Below are 22,096 nucleotides of genomic sequence, written 5' to 3' on the forward strand. Positions count from 1 at the left end.
TATCTGTTAGCCGTGGGGGGTTGAGTTGCTTTAATTCCCTGAGAAGAGCAAGGGAGAGCGTGTTTCTTTCGCCAAATTGTTACAAAAAGATGGATTGAGGGATAATGTTGCTAGGAGACCCTGACATCAGCTATTTATCCCAGAATCATGCTGTAGCCCACGTGCATTCAGACTCACTGTGTGTGCGTATGTGTGTGTGCACCTCCTCTCCCCACTACGTCTGTGTGTCCTTGCTCTTGCTCGTACTATAAAGCAGACAGCATCTCCTCCGCGATGCTCTCTGCTCGAGTAAAGTCAAGGCTAAATTACAGTCAACTCAGCCGTACGCACAGTGGTTATTGCTTGAGGTTTTTACTTCTTTTAATACAACGCATTTTGGAAGGCAGACTTTTGTTAAGATTACAGAGCAAAAATCAACTCCTACACAAACCTTCTCTTCTTTGAATCAAGTGAATGGAAGGGGAAGATTCGGAGAGAAACAATGCTTGAACCTTACAACGGAGAAGAAAGGTACTGTTACAAAGAAAGATGAACTTAAGAAAAGCAGCGTGTACAGTGGATTGTTTACCTTGAAGTATTTCAGCTCATAGAAGACATCTGTTTGCCTCTCAGCATACACTCACGAAGAACGAATTCCCAGGGCTGCTTGGTGGCTTTGTTATCTCGCAACTGAGAGACAGAGAGGGCAGTTTTCATCCAACCTCATCTGAGAAAAAGAAGCACTTTCTCCCCTCTTGTTCGCCTTTTATTCTCCTTCGTCCTCCGTCATTATGTCTCTGCTTTGGACTGTAATGAAATGAACACCTCTTTGCAACTTGACAGTCTTTGTCCCACCTTTATGTCCCCTGTTTCACTCCACCTATTCATTCATGATGCAGACTTTTCACATTGATACTTAGCTGCTTTCTTTCATCCATTTGTCTTTCCTCAGACACCTCTCGCCTATTCTTCATTGTCTGCTGCCGTTTCCACCTAGCGTTTTACCTCTGCCTTTCTCTCATGCATCTCCTTTGCCTGATATTTTCTTTCCTCCCCCTATTTTCCTCTTTTTATTCTCCATCTCCAACTTTCAATTTTTCCCACTTTCCTTAAACCTGAGGGTACCCAGGACTCCGGCTGACACATTATCGTTGCTTCACTTTTTCAAAATCATCCTTCCCATCCTGTCACTATGTACTCCTCCGAGGAGCTCTGGAACTCCACCGAGCAGGTCTGGATCAACAACTCCAAGGCTAACTTCTCTCTGGGAAGACAAGGGGACGAAGAGGACGAGGAGGAAGGAGATCAGCACCCCTTCCTCACAGACGCCTGGCTGGTCCCCCTCTTCTTTTCCCTTATCATGCTGGTCGGACTGGTGGGCAACTCTCTGGTTATTTATGTCATTTCTAAGCACAGGCAGATGAGGACGGCAACCAACTTCTACATAGGTGAGTACGAGTAAAACCTGGATCCATTCACAGGACATAGTTGTGAGTGAGGGTCTTTACTTTATTATGAACTCCCAGCGCATCAACTTCAAATAACTGCTATAGTTATTTGATGTCTGCGCCTCTTTCATCTGTGCAGAAATGCTTCTGTGCATGCCAACACTGGGTTCAAAAGAGCTTCTCGGGTTCATGAGGAAGCCAAATGTAATTTCTGTCACGTTCTGTTTGTCCGATTAGTGCACAGCTATGCGTTAACATGTCCATGTTAATTACATGTTTCCCAGATGGGATTCCTTTGGATAAATTCTTAACAGTTGGAATCTATTGAGGTTGTTTATTTCGTGCAAATAGGCAAGAGTTAGCTCAAGAGTTCAGGGCTTGAAATGTTTTTTGTTTGTTTTAATTGCTGAGGTTTGGCTGCTCTGTGGACACTGCGTACAAGATTCATGACACCAAAGTCATCAGTAAAAAATGTTTTTCAAAGTACATTATGGACTGCATTTACATGAGCACAGAGAAATCAGTTTTTTCATGTTTCCCTTATATGTGAAAAACACAAATAACTGCGTTATTGTTCACTGCAGTCTATTTGCATAGGCGTCTGTGATTTACAAAAACAAACCGAAAAAGAAAAATAAGATGTACAGGAAATAACAGACTACACTAAACAGTCACTGACACGTGGTACCTTAACTTAATTTCTTCTCTGCTCCGAAAGCCAACAGCTGAGCGTATCCACCGTCTCTTTCTCTCTCCATCTCTCTCTCAACCACACACACTATGCAGTGAGCCAACACTATTCCTGAAAACAGCTACTCTTTGAACACTGTCCTCCACTTTGACCAGTGCCAGCCTGCCACCGTCACAACCACTTCATAAGACAGAGGAGCAGTGGATACAAATGTGCAGCCTCTTTCAGCACTAAAAGACAAAAGTCAGTTTTTTGATCACTACAGAAGTGAGATGCTGCCCCCACTGTTTGTACTGTCTGTTAAATCACTCGGCAGTTGATGCGATGCCTGCGCAGGTAGTCAGCAGCACTTCATTATCAGGATAAGGTGTATACATGCAACAGTATTCTGGTTTCTTTTAGAGTATTCCAGCTATTATATGGACTTCCCATAAATGGCTTAAGGTCTTATCTTAACCCACAAATGGAATACTACAGATCATAATCAGGTTATTCCAAGCCCTCACGAACAGTGATAGGCTGTGAAGTCAATTTAAATAGTGGTTGCAAGTGGAATTACACTGTCTGTGTTTGTCACATGATGGTACAGGACCAAAAAAATATTTTTTCCCCATAGAGTTACACTGTGAAAGAGACATCTGTATATCAGTGGATTGATTTCTTGAGCCTCCAAATCCCTGTGAAATGACTCGCTCCACTATCGGGATTTGATCCATTTGGTCTGATAACATTTCAAAAGTGTCGAGGAGCTGCAGGATTAAATCCTTTTTATCTCCCTTCAAGTTAGCGGAGCGCTAAAGTGGTAGTTAGCCACACTGTCTTGGTCTATGGGCCCCATAACGCTGAGGATCCAGGTAATATCCATGTAAAAACACTTATGAACACTAAATTTGATGCTATTATCTCAATTTTTTTTGTCATAACAAAAATGGGAGATGAAAGTTTGGTTTCCATGCAAATGTAACTCAAATTTTACCAAACCTCCAGAAAATTTGCAAAAGAAAAGCAAATTGTTGTGTGCTCCCATTCACTTCTGTTAAGGAATTATAGAGTTGAGTGCAATAAAATAAATGCTAAATCTCCAGTCAGATGTTGATATGCTATTGCACAAGAAGAGTGTGCAACAAGGTGACGTAATGAAAGGAGTGCAAGTCAAACCTCAAATGATGGAAGACAGTGTAGAAAATGTGATTGTTTAATATATCAGTTTGAGGACGGTGACATGCTCTTCAGTCTCTTAAGTGGAGCAGAAGCTTCAGTGGATGTTTAAGTCACACGTCATGTACATCATAATTCAACCCCAGTTTCCATTGTACTTTGTTGACACACAAATTCACCTCAGCCAAGTGTAACTACTTTTTGTGAGATTTTTTTCATATACAAATTGAAAAAGTGCACAAAAACAGGTGGATGGAAAAATGCATGTCCAGATGTTGTCTGGGGGATTTCATTAATCTCAGATGTATCAAGTAAAACAAGAGAAATCAAAGGCATGCATCAATCACAGACCTGCCTCATTTTCCCTCAGGTTTTTAGGGCACGCTGAGTTGAAACCTGGGTGATTGATTTTTCTTGTTGAAGTCGATAAGAGCACGTCTGACAGAGTGTTGATGTGTCACTTGGGAAGAATTGCCAGAGGTGATTGATTAGCTGAGGTGAAGTCTACAGAAGATGACAACTTTAAAAAATAACATAAATCAAATGTACGTCACATAGATACATGTATGTAAATGAAGTTGTCTGTCTTGTGCAACTCGGTGATTTAGTGTAGAAATCATTTGCATCTGTATTTGCATGTTGCACCGTGTGTGACATAAATTTGATTCTGAATAGTAATCAAAGGCCAGAGCTCTGAATCTGTTTAAGATTCAGTAACATTAGATTAGCGCCTGCACCAGGTGCACAGCCTTTCACCATAATGCTCCAGCAACTATAACAGGATTATATCAGCCGGTAAAACAAATAGAAAACACTGTGGCAGATTTGTCAGAATGACAGGTAAAACAGAGGAGAGGGAAAGCAAGATCACACTGGTAATGTTGTAACTACCACCTCTGCTCTGTATCCTGTTTGAATCTGTGTTTTTGTGTGTATTCATATGCAGATATTGAGCAGGGAATGTGGATTTAAATGACACATTTTTCTCTTTGTTAGAGTCAGAGTGTGTAGGTGTATCGCGCGACCTGTCATCAGTCTATCAACAATTTTTATGAAAGCACCTACAGCACATCATCAAGTAAACACTTGCTGAATCTCAAGTACGCTGTAGTCTGAATCAGTTGTGCTTTAAATGCACCAGATTTACCTTAAGAGACAACTCTCTGGTAGAGACAGAAACAACAGTTCAATCATCAAAACTAAAGATTATGACCTTTAAAGGGCTGTAAACCTCTGGTCGATCAATGCTTTTGTCCAACCATATTCTCAGCGTCGGCAGTGCAATAGGAATAGCAATCAATTACCGTACTTGGTGGCTGATCTCATCCTTGGGGGGTAAAGAGCTACCAAATCTTATTGTTTTCCCATTTTTTGAACGTTTAGAGCCGCTGTTATCTTCTTTGAGTTGGCCTCTAACTGCAGTGGGTCGCACACATAGCATGCTGTCAAATCGTCACACTTGTCCTGCCGGCTGTCCATTTTACATAGACCTTGATTTGGCATTGTTAGTCCCTCTGTAGTCTGCTCAAAGGTGAGACAAATCTGTACACGCATTCCCCAGTTGTACCTTTTCAGCCTGTTTTCATTACGAATTTGTGAAATAGCGCTACTTTGTCAGTGCTTTTGCTACAAGTGCGAAACGCCAACGCCAGGTGAACAGCGGCTGCTGCATCCACCAGATTCGTGCACGGGCTGCATCACTTGAAAACACAGCTGGACGGAACCTGTCGTATGCACATGAAACATGGCAGGACAGTGTCAGGTTGAAACGCTGCCACTAACGACGAAATATAAGTAGTGCAAGGGCATTTTTAAGGCAAGCAAGAGGGTTGATGGATGTGTCTGACAAACCCGGACTTCGGGAATCTTGTGTTTGCTTCTCATTTGAATGTGATGCTTTTTTCTACACCTACTCATGTCCCTACCTGACCTTAACCTAACCATCAGTGCCAACTTGCGCGTTTGCTGACATCCTGGTGTTGGTTGCCACGTGCTGCTGCAGTCTAAACATAACCACTTGCCACGTCATCCCATCATGTGCAACTGTTGACATCACAGTAGAGGCATCCTGGAGTGTAAACAACAGACACAGAAGGATACCTAACTCATAATATGTAGACGCAAAGGTCCACTGACAAAGCTGCAACGGTGACGCGACATCACAGTGAGATATTCCTGCCTTGAATAGGCTGCGTTAAAAGAACTTCTGATTCTAATTCTGTAAAAACACTGTTTGGAATTAAGCATCTGATTGAATCCAGACCCAATGAAAACCAATGTGTTGTTGTAAACACTGTACACCAGACATCCAATTTGTTGTTTTCTCTTTGTGCAGCAAACCTGGCAGCCACTGACATCATCTTCTTGGTGTGCTGCGTCCCTTTCACTGCCACCCTCTATCCTCTGCCTGGATGGATCTTTGGTAACTTCATGTGCAAATTTGTTGCCTTTCTACAACAGGTAAAAACACTACTCGTGTTTTCAATCTTTTCACTTCCAGAGTGTCATTTTCCGTGATTCACAGATCTGCTTTCACACAAAGAAGTGTTATTTTTCTGTGCTTTCTGCAAAAGGGACTGGATAAAGACATTTGTTGGATTTGCTCTCAAATGGAGCAAACCCTGATAATTATTATAATTTAATAAAAATTACTCACAGTGGTGACATTTTGGACATTCGGACAATGAGCAGCCGCCAAATGTGAAATGATTTCATAATTCAACTGTGTGTCATATGAAACCGCATCCTGTTAATGCACTCAAGGAGGTCACAGCTTGTCCTTTTGAAATCACAGAAAAGGTCTTAAGAATAGCTTCAATTCAAAAAATTGTTGCAGTTATTGCCAGATTTTCAAAAGAGTTAAGAATAAAAGTTTTATTAACTCTGCGGAAAGATGATGACAGTAACACAAAAAGATTTCCAAGCAACAACCAAACTCCAGCGTAATAAAAAGGAACAGGAGGAGAAGCGTAAAAAAAACATCAGCTCTTGTCAGAAAACAAAATGTGTCTATAAGATGCAGTACGAGAGAAATATTTATATATGTGCAACCATCTATTTGTACAAAAAATGTCATTTTAGCTTGAACACCCTCACGCTGGAGATACTAAAGAATTTTAAGAAGCAACCAAGATGGCTGCAAGTCCATGTTGAACTTTCTGTTTAAGTGCTATTTTCCAATTCTAATGGCAAAAACGCACACCAGTTCACTGCTCTTCACTGCAAACTGTGCTCTAATTTAGAGCTAGTACGATTGGTTGGTTCATTGGTTTTCTTCGCCAGTATCACATATCACTTTTGGTATATATGATGTCCAATATGCGCTGATATGAATGCTTTTAAAAAACAACCAAAAAAACAAAAAAACAGAATGCAATGCAGAAAAAGATGCTTGAGTAATTAAGAAATGGTGTTATCACATACTTTGTCCAGCAGAGAGCGCTCCAAACTACAGTACTTTGGAAAGCAGCAAGGAATGAAAGACAAGAAGCTATGTCAACCCTATAATATTATTCAGCGTGGACAATATAGTAAAAATACAGCTGCCTTAAAAAAATACAACAGTCACCTCACTATTATGAAAACCAAATTCTATTCAGTTCATCGTTGAGTCTACTCAAACATTTGTGCCAAATTTGATGAAATTCGCTCAAGGTATTCTTGAGACATTGTATTCACAAGTATGAGATAAAAGCAGGGTGACCGTGACCTTGACCTTTGACCACCAAAATCTAATCAGCTCATCCCTGAGTCTGCCTAAATGTTTGTGCCAAATTTGAAGAAATTTCCTTAAGGTGTTATTGGGATATCAGGTTCACAAGAATGAGACAGACGAGGTCACAGTGACTTCACTTTGACCTATGACCACCAAAATCTAATCATGTCATCAGTGAATCCAAGTGAATGTTTGTGTCCAATTTGAAGAAGTTCCCTCGAGGCATACTGGGCTCACAATGAATGTGCAGGACAGATGGACAGCCCGAAAACATAATGCCTCCATAAAAATGAACTGAGAGGTTTCAAGGTTGCTACCTTGAATTGGCAATTTGGTCTGGCGAGGTCATTTGTGCAAATACCAATTAAGACAGCCAATTAAAGCGTGCTTAATTACTCATGTGGCGATGAAGCTCAGACATTAGAGAGCCATGTTTCTCTGCTACGTTGTAATTAGCCATCCACTGATAACTGTAAAAAACTAAAAATATGCTCAATTACCACCCAGACCCAAGAGGCTTGACAAGGCTGTTCGTCACTGAGGATCTTATAAAAGCGTCACAGCTCCTGTGTAGTTGATAAGCAACCTGTCAAGTGAAGCATAATCTAGTCCAACACTGTCCCCGGGAGGAAAAAAGAAAAGTATTTTCCTTAAGAAAACTGAGCTTGACTAAAAAGTGGTAAATTCAATTAATTTTCTATTTGGTTTGGAGACTCGGTTAAAAGTGTACCTCGTTCATTATGAAGCTAGGCGGGAGGAGGGGACGATCTGTCAGGCATAAAAAGAAGAAAATTTTTTCTTTTGAATGCAAAACGACGGGATGTTCATGACTAATTTGAGCATAAAAGAGGGGGATGTCAGTCTGAGAAGCCGGCTGGCAGAACGGCTAACAGCATTTTTAATAGAAAACACAGAGACGTGATTTAGTTTATTCATCTAGACATGGAGTCTAGTACCATGTGAGCTTGTCTTTGGTGAAACAATGACTCCTGAGGATGATGACTGAGCCCGAACCTTCTATTGGAAAAGCTATTGTCTGTCCAAAAGGCTGCTTTGTGTGATTTTCTGTCTATTCCATCAACCATTTTCTCTGCCATTTATCAGTCAACCCTGCATTTTACAATATTTTCATTAGTGACTATGCAGGACAAACATGCCACTGTTTCTTACATGAGAGAAGGGTAATTGGGCTTTTATGGATTACAATAAGACTGATGGGTGTTTTCGCCTCAGTTGCACACATTTTTCGAAGAAATACAGACTGTTAACTTGAATTATGTCTCCAAAAATGTCCATGGTTCAATAAAGACAACCAAAGGGCAGCTGAAGTGAACTATGCCTGCTGTGTTTGCACTCATCATCAGTCTCTGTTTGCATGACAGATTAGCCCACAAGTCTTACTACTTCATGAAGTACAATTGATTGTACCACAGCAGGGAACAACCGAGGGATTGATCGGATCAATACTGAAGTCTCAGAAATAACCTGAAAAGCTGGGACCAAAATACTCTAATTTTGCGCTGGCACAAACCAGATAAAATATGGTAATTAGTGAGTTTCAGAGATGCTGCTGTGTAGATTTTGTTAACTTCGGAAAGAGACAAAGTCATATTCAGTAGACAGACAGAGAGGGAGTAGTATCAGTCTTCTCACGTAAATCTCAAATTTGAAGAAAATGCTAAACTGCTCCTTTAAAGTTGACATGAAACAAAAAATGCCTTTTTTAAACCCTTTAAGATCCCACCCCAGTCATACTGTACACCAATTCAAAAATATGATAAAACAAGAAAGAGAATAATAATAAAGAAAAATTAAAAATAAATACTAATAATACTATTAAAAATATTTACAATGATAATACTACTACTACTACTACTACTACTACTACTAATAATAATAATAATACCAACTACAATTACAGCCTGTATGTGAAAACATGGACACATCTTCGCACAACACAGAGGGTCTATACAAAAAGCACGGTTCCAAAATGAACACCCAAGATTATAAATGTCACTTATTCAGTGTTTCTTTGTTTCCCCAAAATACTGTGCCTCCTGGATAGAATTTATTTACCTGAGGAAATTGGTATATGTGACAGCTCCAGATTAAGCACAAAGCATTTTCCAGTTGATTTCTTCAACAACAAATGGAGCATACAATGGCCCTCATGTCTTTCTTCATGATGAATACAGCTATCCCGTCGGTGTTATGTCGCTATCAGGGTCTCTCCATGTCTGTTATGACATACCCACATTTCAACAATCACATTAAATTCCTCCCAGTGTTATGTCCTGCCTGCCTATCCTATTTTGTACAGCTGTTATCCTCTCTTTTGGTGCACGAAATCCCAAATTCAATATTTATTGAAACAGGTGTTACTTAAAAGACAAGAATTTGCTGACAAGAAAAAAATGAAGTCTGCCTTCTGTCTGTGAATACATGGATGAGTAAAGCGAAACTGTTTGCAAAACTGCTTTGTGATGCTGTGAAGTTGAAAAAGAAGCACATATACCAAAATGTTTCTTATCTATGTGACTTACCCAAGAAGCTACTTTTCATTCATTCCTGTTACATTTTAGCTGAGTTGGATGAAAACGTGTATTCTATATATCCTCTCAGAGTGAGGAGCTACATTTCCACTTCATTTTGTTTCTTTTCTCCATCTTCAACAAATGGATCCAAGACAGAAATTTGTTTTTTCACACATCTAGTGTGAGAGAAAAAAGCTTGTGAACATACAGCATTTTTTATTTGCAGTGCTGTCTTCCTAAATCATGGGAGTTTACCATGATAGGTGATGATTAAAGGAAGACTGACACAAACCACTCCTCTCCATCGGTCAGTACTACATTCTTTTAATGAATATTTCAACTCATGGCCGAACAGATCAGTATTCTTCAAAGCTACATGTGATTAACCACTTTTTTAATCATGGTAGAAGATCAAGAGAAAAATGTAGAGGCAATACTTGAATACATTATGTTGTCTTAGTATTCTTTAATCTTTATGAGTTTGACGAGGAAAAAACTGGACTTTGGGCTGTTTTTAAATAGGAGTTTTTTTTCCAAAAGCAACAGCACGTGTAAAGTCTTCAAAGGCGAATAGTGGCCAAATAAAACTATAGAACGTCTTCGCGTAACATAAACATAATCCACCTTGGTAACGTTATTGTATGATTTGAAGGAATTATACCGCATTTCATAAGTAAAAAAACATCGTCATTACAAAAATAAAGTGATTTGTTAATGTTTAATGTTCTCTGGGATTTTATAGAAGCTTTTTGAAGTCACTGTGGACAACAACACTACCAACAGATTTTGTAGTTTCCTGAAAGCAACAACAACCGTGTCAATAAAACAATATTCTTGCTCAGGTTTTTTGCATCACTGGTAAAAGCTACTGTCGGTTCCTGTGTAAACACACACACACAAAAAAATGACTGATGCATACAAGCACTACTGTAGCTTTGTTCACAGCGTCGTTTGGTGGCATTTGTGTAACGTTACAGCTCAGCAATTTGAATAAAGTGTATTTTTATAATAGTTTCTCCCAGCTGAGTATCTGTATCTCTTATATACTGATAGTGATATAAAGTGGTGCTACTCAAAGAAGCTGTGAAAAGCACTTTTTGGCCAACGTCAAGCTAAATTTGGAACATAACCTGCTCCCAACCAGCCAGGTCAAGTTTGCCATATGTTACCATGGCGATCTAGCCAGCTTAAAAAGAGCCACCTTCATAGGATGAAAAAGCCAGGCTTTAGATCCAACACACCTCGCCAAGACATTAATCTTGCTTTGTGGTAAATCCCTCTGATCAACAGGAGAATGTCCCTAAAAAGCTAAATATGTTTACATTTAGAGGTGAAATGTTTGACAGAAATGGCTCTGCTGGGCAGAAGTGATAAATAGAGATAAATTGTGCACCCTGTCACCAAGGACTTTAAAGACACAGTCACATTCCACTGTTTTCTGGGAAAGACATAACTCCATCTTTAATAAAACATAACTCAATCTCTCCTCAACACACTAAAAGAAATGAGAACAAAGATATGACAGAAGATACAGACTACAGATATAAATATATTCCCTTCGCAATGTCCAAGCCCATTTCTCTGAAGACACATTATGCATTAAAGATAAAAGGGTAGTGTGTTTCTCATGCACCAGTATTAAATAATTGAGGGACTGTGGTACCCCACGTCCTAAGAGGCCTCAACATTGAACTGGTCACGACCTCTTTCTGTCTCTCTCATCATGTCCTTTGAAACACTGATGTGGCGCTCCAAACCTCTGGAGGGTTATGGGTGCTGGCTTCACAGTCGCAGATAAGAGGTGGAGAGAAAGAGTGAGAGGCAGATACATAGACAAAAGAGGGCCAAAATTAGATACTCTTTGGAAAAGAGCACAGAGAACTCCTGACCTGTCATTTGTCACCCTGGCTGCACACATTTCAAAGTAATACGGGTAAGCTTACGAACCTATAAGGCAGTACAACCCTGAGTGGTCCTTGAAGTGAAGGAAATATCATTTTTGAGAGGAAGATAAAAAGAAATGTAAGGCTTCTTTTCTGTCTGATCCTCCTCTGCTGAAAATCGATGTACAGATGTGTATGAAAGGAAGACATCAATAGAAACTTTCTAGTCTGAGGGCTTTCTACCGTGAAACATAATGACTGCGAGACTTGAGTAAAAGGATGAGCAGCAGTAGGTGATGTGAGATCAAATATGCCGGAGACTGAGTCAAACTCAGGCAGTAGCCAACCTGAACATTTCTTTAATAACATGGATCCAAAATTTGACCTAAATTTAGCATTCTTCTTATGTCCCCGAGTTTAACTGAATCAAGCATCATTGAACCCTATTAAGAATGAAATTGACTGATTTGTTCATATGCTAATTAAAAACACTTATCGCAAATGCAGCCTCAAGCTCTGCGCCCGGTTTCCTGTTAACTCTGCGTGCCATTTTTTTTTCTCTCGCTCTTCCTGTATGCTCTTCAGTTTAAAAGCACGAGTACTCATTAGCAAAAACTCAGACAAGTTGGAGAGCGAGTCTCAAATAAAGTGGGTCTCTTGAGGACAAAACAATGCTGCTTAAACTTCTCTTTTGCTTCTTAATGAGGCTGAATGCACAGGGCAGCATTAGAAAGGTGGAAGCTAAATTCTGTTGTTATCAGGCCACAAACTATTTTCGGAGATCTTATAAGTTTGTGACAGGCTTTTGAAGAAAAATATCTTCATCTAGAAGCCTGTGTGGAGTAGTTTTTTATCTTGTAGATACTGTATTTTTTTTGTTGCAGTAAAGATAATTACTGACATTCTACATCTGTTGTACAACTTTTACATTTCCTACATGAGCTTTTTTTTTTTTCTTTTTTTTTTTTACGCCCAGTGTTTGGTGAGGATTTCCAAGACATTCATTTATTTGTGACGGCCCATCAAAATCAAAACAACTACCGAAATGCACTGATTTTATATTTTTGGAGCTGGATTGTTCATTTAGAGCACTACTGGAATGTGTATACCATTTGGTTAGGGTTGTTAATATGTTGACATTATGTCGGTATAATAACATGAGAGTACATATTGTCTCAGATTTCGGATATTGTAATATTGTAAGTGTTGTCTTTTCCTGGTTTTAAAGGCTGCATTAAAGCAATGTAATTTTGTGAACTTACCAGACTGTTCTAGCGGTACTGCTGTTTGTCTTTACCTACTTAGTCATTAAATCCACATTACTGCTGATTATTTATTGAGAATTTTATGTTTGCCTAAATATTTGTGAAAGCACCAACAACCCTACAATATCGTCACAATGTCGATATTGAGGAATTTTTCAAAACCATCATGATGTTTGACTGAATTCATTTCATCACAGCCCCAAAATGATCCCACTTCACAACATCATTAATATCCCTCTTTTGTTATGTTTTTGACAGTGAAATAGTAAATAAATTAATATTTTGGTGATAAACATTATACAGAAATACTGAACACAATTTAGATTTGTGTTTTGTCTACATATTATTTTCACATAATCTGCTAAAACACAAAATGTTTTAAACAGTCTGGACAAAGAGTTTACATGCTGCAGCACAAAACTGTGAATTGTCTGTTTACACTATTGTTTTAACACTGACATTATTTTGATTATAACCGTTTTGAATCTACCTCTGATTTGAGAAATGTTTTGCCATTTGATAAATGCATGTCATATTCTGACAATAAATAATAGTTTGAACCACAATTAACCCTCTGGTTTCTTCAACTTCCACTGAAATAACTATTGATATCAACTGATATGTACATTTTTATTGTGATAACATTTTCAGCGATATCACCCAGTCCTAAATTTACTTTTTCAGTGCACCACAGAGCATACTCTGGGCACAGATGGAGCAGTAGAACACCAGGCACAGTGAAAGTGAAACTTATCTGGTGGATGGAGGTAGAGTGGCAATGCAGGGAGATGTAGGGAGGGACAGAGAGTCAGAAGGGGGAAAGCAGGATTGAGGCAGACTTTGTGATCATATCTCTAAATCTATAAAGCAAAACAGTGAGCCCTTGCTGATCACAGTAAAGTCATGTTGTTTTTCTTTTACTGGACATTCCTCCCTCAGTGTGTATGTGACATGTCAAATTGTCTCAGTAATGTCAATCTTCTGCATACATTGCTCTTAACTGTCATCTTGGGTTTTGACATCAGCAAACCACAAAATCACTAATCCTCTTTCAAAGAAATCATGGACATATACAACTTTTTTGTCAAACAAATTTTGAGGGAACCATCAAAGTTACCTTCATTATGCAACGTTTGTCCTTGTGTAAGAAGTGCTATATTTTTGTATTGCCACTTGACTTTTGCAATATTAATCTCAGAGCAGTGGTGCAACTTGGTAACAACGGGCCCTAGTGCACACACACACACACACACACGTGCACACATGTTAGGCATATATGGAGCATAGTTCTGTGACAGATCTGATACACAATGAGAGAGCGGAGGGGCTGTCTGTATCACTGTGGTGCTGAAATGACTGCAGACTTTTTCAGGCATTTTTAGCACAATAACCTCCCCACTCACAACAACCGCACTCCTCTTCAACACAGAGGCAAGAGAAATAGTAAATACAAGAGAAGAGAGCTGCAATACTCATCAACAAACAACACCATGTCCTAAAAATTGTCCAGCTACAGCGGCACACATGCAGTTTACCTACAGAAGCACAAACACAAAATGAAACAGGAGCCCTGTGGCAACCAGACTCTGAAATGATAACAACCTTTTAAACAGGGGCACAGCGGCCCATCAGATACCCCAAATCCCCCTGAAAAGGCAATTGTACTCACCTATTTGAATGACTCTCACTCTGGCTCTGACTGGTTACCCCTGCAACCAAAAATATGTAAATATAACGGTTATCTAATGCTAGGAATAGCCAACATCTACTAGGCTATTGGTTAGCTCACTATAATGATTCATAGACTGGGTGTGTCACTGGGACCACACTACCACATCATGACATTTACTCTGGCCGACTTAGCAAGAAAGCCTTTATATTTGCATAGTTTGTGGATTTCTTGTGCTGCTGCTGCTGAAAGGTCACTGAACTGACTTTTTTTTTTTTTTTTTAACGGATAAAATAAAGATCTTATCTTGCCTTGTCACATGGTCAAATAGGGACTTAAGACTGGCATGCGATCATTATTACATCTGTATATGACATAAATACCAAAGAAAATAAGAAAATATTAATTTCATTGAATAGTTTTCAATAGTTTATTGCAAGTTTTTATAGTATGAATATTAAGCCTATGATTCTGCTATGGTTTGCTTTTTAGCGTTTTGTTTCACACCATGACAGAGATGGGTTTGTATATTTAAGAGTATATATAGTACCATGTGGTATCTCATTAATAGTAATAAAAGGGCCTCTTAAAGGGATTTAAGAGCTATTTTGATATATTATTAGCAAAGTTTCTTGAAGAGTCCAGTCTCCATCATGTGTGGCCCGCACACATCACAGGCCCGCGTGCAGCCGTACCGCCTGGACTGTCTTTATTTATAACCCTGTCCAGGACCACGATCTTTACCTAAATGTATACCAGCTTGTCTGATATTCAGAGCGCATCTATAATTAAGAGGTTGCTCTCAACATGGAAGTGGCTGAGCCAGCAGTTAACAGCTAACAGTGCTGACAGCACAATTTTTCTTAAAATTAAATCTTATTTCATTACCATAATCATTATCATATTATACCGTCATTTATTATGTTGTTTTTCTTGAAATCAACCTTATAAAGCTTTTTTTTAATCTTTGTTTTGAAAAGCACTTTATAAATTAACTTTTTATTATTATTATTATTATTATTATTATAATTATTATTATTATTATTATCATGATTATTATTATTAATTTTTAAAATATATATTTTAAAATTATTATGACAACAGTGCTAACAAAGCTAACATTAATACCACACTTAGGATGAGTACTTTACTTCCACGACGGCGTTGTCCTGATCTCAGTAGTAGCTGCCGTTTGAGCGTAGTGCAGAGCGTTGGTGATGAGGAAGCCGGTTGGATACACTCACAGGGACTCATCTGCACATGCATCTGGACCGTCTACCACAAAATCAAACAGAGGAGCCTGGATTATAAGATCCATCGAGGAAGCCTGAATTGCTGCTATAAAATATGCTCTTAATGTCATATAGAGCTCCTTTAACCCTTTGAAACCTGAGCAAATTGTCATGATTTCTCTCAATTATATATTTAAAAGTATGTACAGAACAGAAAGAAAAACAAATCATTTTAGAAATCTGAGTGGTTATTTTGTTCTTTTCGGCTTATTTTCACGTAATTTTCTTTGAACTTTTTAATAATTTCTTGCTAATTTTTCATTTCTTCTTAAGTTGCTTATTGCCTTCTTCCTACATTTTTCAAAGAAATCAAGACAATATGCCCAGTTTTCAATGGGTTAACCAAGTGCTTGCTATGTTCAAGTGTTTTGAACATACAGTAGTGTAATCATGCTTCAGTACTTATGGGTGTATAATGTAAAAATAAATAAATTTAGTTGTCAGTTGACATTTTGCTGATTTCGTCAGTAGCAACATTTTGTTACCTGGAAGACGTGTTTATAAATAACATTTCCTCATTATGCTGATAAAAAATGTAACATTTCTCCAAAAATATATTTGCTCTTGCAAATTAGTAAAATAAAAATGCATTTTCTAGGGGACAGAGTTGGAATCACAGTGCATGTCTTTGAAGATTACACATTTGCAGAACGGAATAAATCACGTCTATATTTCACTGTCTTTTCCAGGTGACAGTCCAAGCCACTTGTATCACTCTAACAGCCATGAGCGGGGACCGCTGTTACGTCACGGTCTACCCTCTGAAATCTCTCCGCCACCGCACACCAAGAGTAGCCATGATCGTCAGCATCTGCATTTGGATTGGTACGTCCTGTTCTTTCAATGAAAACTACTCTCCCACCATTTACTCTAGGTACATTTAGTCTTCTACTCTTCATTAATTCACCACAGTTAATGAGTAATTAGGACCAACTGTATATGAAGTAGTTAAGGGAAACAGTTTGCATGATGTCAGTTAATTCCTCTTACATGTTCCTTGCCCTTCCCAGGCTCCTTCATCCTGTCCACCCCAATATTAATGTACCAGCGTATAGAGGAGGGGTACTGGTACGGCCCCAGGCAGTACTGCATGGAGAGATTCCCCTCAAAGACACATGAGAGAGCTTTTATCCTCTACCAGTTTATTGCTGCCTACCTGCTGCCCGTCCTCACGATCTCTTTCTGCTACACTCTGATGGTGAAGAGGGTGGGTCAGCCCACTGTGGAGCCCGTAGACAACAACTATCAGGTACGGACAAGGTTTGTTTGGTGCTTAATTTAATTGACTAACTTAGCTTTAAGATTTAACCCTCTGAAACCAGAAATGACATCAGTTTTCTTGTACAGCATTTGACACCTTTCCCAAGTATTTATACTAGGGCTATCAGAAGATTCATTTATTTATTTATTCATGGTTCAGCCTCGTAAAGACGGGAAACAGCCGACGATCAACTATGATTTCACAACAGAACAAAACAAACATTCTCATTAAAAAATTGCTTTGATTTGTTTCAAAAACAAGGGGGAAAATGCTACTTGGCATTAAATGTCCTGCAAATTGAAAAAAAGAGTAAAAGGTGACCAAAAAAAATATCCCCCAAAAATTAGATTAATAAAATGAGAGAGAGAATCATTAACTTGGGAAAAAAAATATATGAAAACTATATTTATTATAATTATATAGTAAAAGTTGAGTTGCAGAAAAATGTATATTTTTTATTATTTATAATTATTATTATTATTTTATTTTAGCACCTTCTTCAGGTCATTTCCTATTTTTGTTCTCTTACTTTTTTTTGCTAATTTAGGGTAATATTCTTGCAACTTTTCACTATTTTTTAAAAATCTTTGGGTCTTTTTTGTTAAGCTGTTCATTGCCTTCTTTACATATTTTTCTTTTCCAGGTTTCAAAGGTTTAACTACAAACCCTTTTTACTAATTGTCTCATTTAAAGTTAAAAAGCTTGTCTCTTCTCTATATGGTGGCACAACCTTTTATATTTATTATGTTGCTCTGAAGTAAGTTGTCTCTGAAAATGTCTTTTAAAGCACCTTTCTTTAAAGCGGCTTTACACAATAACAGAGGATGAAATGTGTAATCTGAAAGGAGTCACTCAAAGTAACAAATCCACAGAGAATTATAATCCAAGTCGGCAGTTTGCTTTAGTTGTATGCAGCTTTTCAGCATCTTTTTGTTCACTGTTTTAGTTTTACTGCCTGCGACTTCAATGTTTTGGTTGACCCTCAACGCTTTCAGTGTTTTTTAGCTGAAGCAGCTGTTTTCAGTTTGCTCATTTAACACTTTTTTGACTCAAGTAGGATTTTTCATGCATGACTTTTAGTGTTTTGGAATTCCTGTAATAATAATTAATAGTTAATTAATAGTTAAGTAAAGGACGTATGAACTTCCACCTCTGGATCTAATGTTACTTTGTTTGGCTTTCCAATAACAACATGGCAGCTAAATGGGCCAGTGTGCTTAGATCTTCCCTCCTGGGGAACGCAGAAAAATCCCTATATGTAGCTCTCGGGTTATATGCAGTATATTTACATAAAAACAGAGTCTCCGCCATGAGTTGCCTTCTCTGACAAATGTGCATGTGTATGGAAAAAACGATTTGACTCGCACAACAGCAGTATCTGTGCGTGGCCATGACCAGATGTAATCCCTGAATGCAGGCGAGACAAACAACCTCAGCCAGCCAATTAGACTGCAGTACAACAAACATAGAATAATAATAGAAATTTATCCTCTCCGTTCTTTCAAAATGACTTTAGAATCTCAATAACGTATCGATCTGACGAGCAAAAAAATACAATTTTAGAAAATTGAATTTTTCAATTTCTAATTTAATTTTTTTTTCTGGAAAATTGAACTGATAAGCATTACACAAACCCACTACTTGCTTAGCATCAAATGACATGCACGTTCATCACAGCTCCAAATGAATTACAGTGTTCGAATTGAAAATGTTTTAACTTCAGCAAAACATTCAAGCCTGGGGCTTTTAGTAGAAGTTCATCCTGCAGCGCAAACAGTCAGCCAACATCTATCTCATTGCTAAAATTTGTACAGTTGATACAAGGTTGAAAAAACAGTCTGCCCAAAAACGTTTCAGTGGTTAACTTTGCAAAAATGTGTGGTGAAAATCGACGTTTTTTGTCTGAACCATAGACAGTATAGTACAGATGGTAGACATGACAATTCCCAAAATATGAAGCCAAAACATCTCAATCGCCCACAACAGTCTGGCTGCAGTACAGGTCAAAAACTCCGCTCCCTCAATGTTAGGGAATGGGACATGGGCCAAACTAAAAAATTTAAGTACACATCAAACGAATTTTTCTCAAAGTTGGTTTCAGTCATTTTAGGTAGTTTTTATTGTCCTGATGCTTTCAAATTTGGTTTTAACTGATGGTATTTAAAAAAAAAAGGTGTGCCATAACTGACATCTGTGGGTGTCACTCTGTGTGCTCGTGATCAGTGACTCTACTTGCAATTGGTCCAACAGCAGGAACTCAAATACTGTCAGCAGCAAACTATGGCCGTGGCCATATCCAGGCTCGGCTTTTTTGTACCGTGGGAGAAAGCAGAGAAATGTGGTCCATCTTTATATGAAGTCTATGGTCTGAACACACCTCTCCTCTCATCTTTTCCTCCGCAGGTCAACCTCCTGTCTGAGAGAACTATCAGCATCAGGAGCAAAGTCTCAAAGATGGTTGTGGTAATTGTCCTCCTGTTCGCCATCTGCTGGGGTCCCATCCAAATCTTTGTCCTCTTCCAGTCTTTCTATCCTAACTACCAGCCCAACTACGCCACATACAAGATCAAGACATGGGCCAACTGCATGTCCTATGCAAACTCTTCAGTCAACCCCATTGTATATGGTTTCATGGGAGCCACCTTCCAAAAATCCTTCAGGAAAACCTTTCCGTTTCTCTTCAAGCACAAGGTCAGAGATAGCAGCATGGCTTCCAGGACTGCCAACGCTGAGATCAAGTTTGTTGCTGCAGAGGAAGGCAACAACAACAATGCAACAAATTGAATCAGGCAATTAAAAATTGCAAGAATGAGATTATTGTTTGTATCCAGAGCAATCTCCGCAAGAAAACAAATTAATAGACATTTTCATGCCATGGGTACATTGTGTTAAAGTCTTCATAGAGCAACTGGCTGATTAGAAAAGGACAGACTGTTTGGCAGACATGTTTCGGTCATGTTAATGAATACAGCTAATTAATCAATTGATGTGGGGAAACAGAGACTCATAATACAGATGGACTCTGACAGTGTTTGGCACAATATATTACCTGTTTGACTGCCAAGGCCAGGCACTAACATCATCCATCGAGCTGCCAAACACCACAGCCAAATAACAGAGGACAGTCACAGACATCTGATGACGAAAGAGGAGATTTTTGCCTGAAAGCTGTCGGCAGTCCTAATCCCTCTAAAATCATGGCTGACAAGGTCTGCAGCTTTGGTATAAACTACTTTGCATTTGGATAGCTGATGGTTTTATGTATTCTACTACACATGAGAGTATGGTATTTTGGGAAATGACTGAAGGCTGAATGTGCATTTTGAATGGACAATTATTACTCTGGAACAGATGCCTATGGACATGTTTTTCTCTAATTTATGTGGTTAACATTTGTTCTTATCACTGGAGAGAAAGTGGAAAATCCAGCCTTTTCTGTATCTGTCATTGTGTGAAATCAGTTAGTAAGTTTTTAAGGAATAGTTTGACATTTTGGGAGAAAATATATTTTCATTTTCTTGCAGGGAGTTACATAAGAACATCACGACTGCTATTAGGGCTGTAACGAAATTGGATATGGCTGTACAACTCTACTATTTGTTCCTTTTTTTTTCTCCAAACAGACATTAAACAGGATACTGCAGGATGTTCACTGTGACGGTGATATTCAGTTATTATAGTAAACAAGCCAAATTAGCCCTTCAGGCCAATATGGGCTAACTGTGCTGAAGACAGTCTGGAAAATGTGCAACATTTTTATTGACACTGGATATAAAACAAAAGCCAGAGATTATATTGTAATGAGCTGTAATTTCACCATTTCTAAGCAGAAGGAAGAAAAAAGCGTAACTGCTTAAAGCCTCTTAATCGCAGCTTCCTCCGTCTCACTCAGACTCACCCTGGGTCTGCAGCTACCTGTAGCAAAAAGCAGCGTGACAGTGAGAAGCGCTCACACTCTGGCTAAATCCGGGGGCTGAAACATCCCCACAAGTACACTGCACACTTACTGACAAAAACAAAATCACGAACGCTCAAAAGGAGTAGTAAATATTTAACTTGCAAGGGGCAGCCCTAACAGCTATCATGTGGCATTTTACGTGACGTTTCCTTCCATTTCCCACACTTTCCCTCCAAAAAACTCCAAAAACAAAACATGAATAGTATATTCATATGGTTTTGTGCAGATTGAACAAGCAACACAACATCTATGAATAATTGAGCTTTAGCATTGTTTGTAGGTTGTAGGTTTGTAGGTTGTATTTTTTGAACATTGCACGGAACATTTTATATCTATTTCCCCATATTTTCAGACACGTTTAGCTGCAGCCACAATCCATTTGAAGCCTAAACACCACGCCAACCTACAGGACAATCACTCTACCGCCACGGTTAGTTAAACTGTACTACTACGTGACCTGTAGTGACTAAATATGAGACAAAACATATCAAAATCAATTTTATACATTTGCTTTATTCATTATACTTGCAGACATGATTTACCTCATAAACAATAACCCTTACACGAGTTCTAACCTTGGCCGCTTCTCTTTTAACCCAACACTTCATAGCTAGCTAACTGCTAATTCAGCATTTTCCTCAGCGATTCCACTTCTGGTACCGAGGAGCAAAGGCGGCCGATAATGGACAGATGGTGGGCAAGTCATGTAGCTGCTTCAACCGCAGCTATACCTACTGGCATACTTCTAACATTAATGCAGACGTAAATTAATCACCTTCTGGCTCCATCTTAATGCTGTGTTGTTACTGGAATTATGAGTTTGTAATTTGTAAATAGCGTTTATATTCTAATATATAAACAAGACTTAAGATTTTTCTGAATATCTCACTTGGCAAACCAAACATCCAAAATCTGTTGTTGAATGTAATTTCAACAGAAAATGACAGCAAGACAGTGCATAAAAACATTTCCCAAACTGCCACACTATTTGTTTAAAAAAAAAAAAAATCTGTCTGGATTTTGAAGGTGTTCATTTGTTGTCGATTGGACACAAAAAATCGACCAAAACAGATGTATGTTTGCTGTCTATTTTCATAATGATATTGTGAAGCTTATTTCGAAATTCCAATCAAAGAACTTTTTGGTGTTTGTCTGAGATGGTGTCAAAAGACTGCATCTGAAAAAATCTCCACATGTAAATGAGGAGTGAAACAGTAAGCTCAGGATAACACAGGGTTAAAGT

General features: G+C 38.6%; 1 protein-coding gene across 1 annotated transcript; it reads left to right on the plus strand.

Annotated features, from left to right (window-relative positions):
* The first annotated feature begins 1,171 nt into the window (after positions 1–1,171).
* On the plus strand, positions 1,172–19,883 carry kiss1ra (KISS1 receptor a). The gene is made up of 5 exons (XM_042497689.1): positions 1,172–1,427; positions 5,612–5,736; positions 16,324–16,459; positions 16,645–16,883; positions 19,299–19,883. Exons 1-5 carry the CDS (start codon positions 1,172–1,174, stop codon positions 19,677–19,679), a joined length of 1,137 nt encoding a protein of 378 aa, XP_042353623.1. The 3' UTR covers positions 19,680–19,883.
* Positions 19,884–22,096: the final 2,213 nt, after the last annotated feature.

Source organism: Plectropomus leopardus, chromosome 12 (assembly GCF_008729295.1).
Source record: "Plectropomus leopardus isolate mb chromosome 12, YSFRI_Pleo_2.0, whole genome shotgun sequence".
NCBI classification, from domain to species: Eukaryota; Metazoa; Chordata; class Actinopteri; order Perciformes; family Serranidae; genus Plectropomus; species Plectropomus leopardus.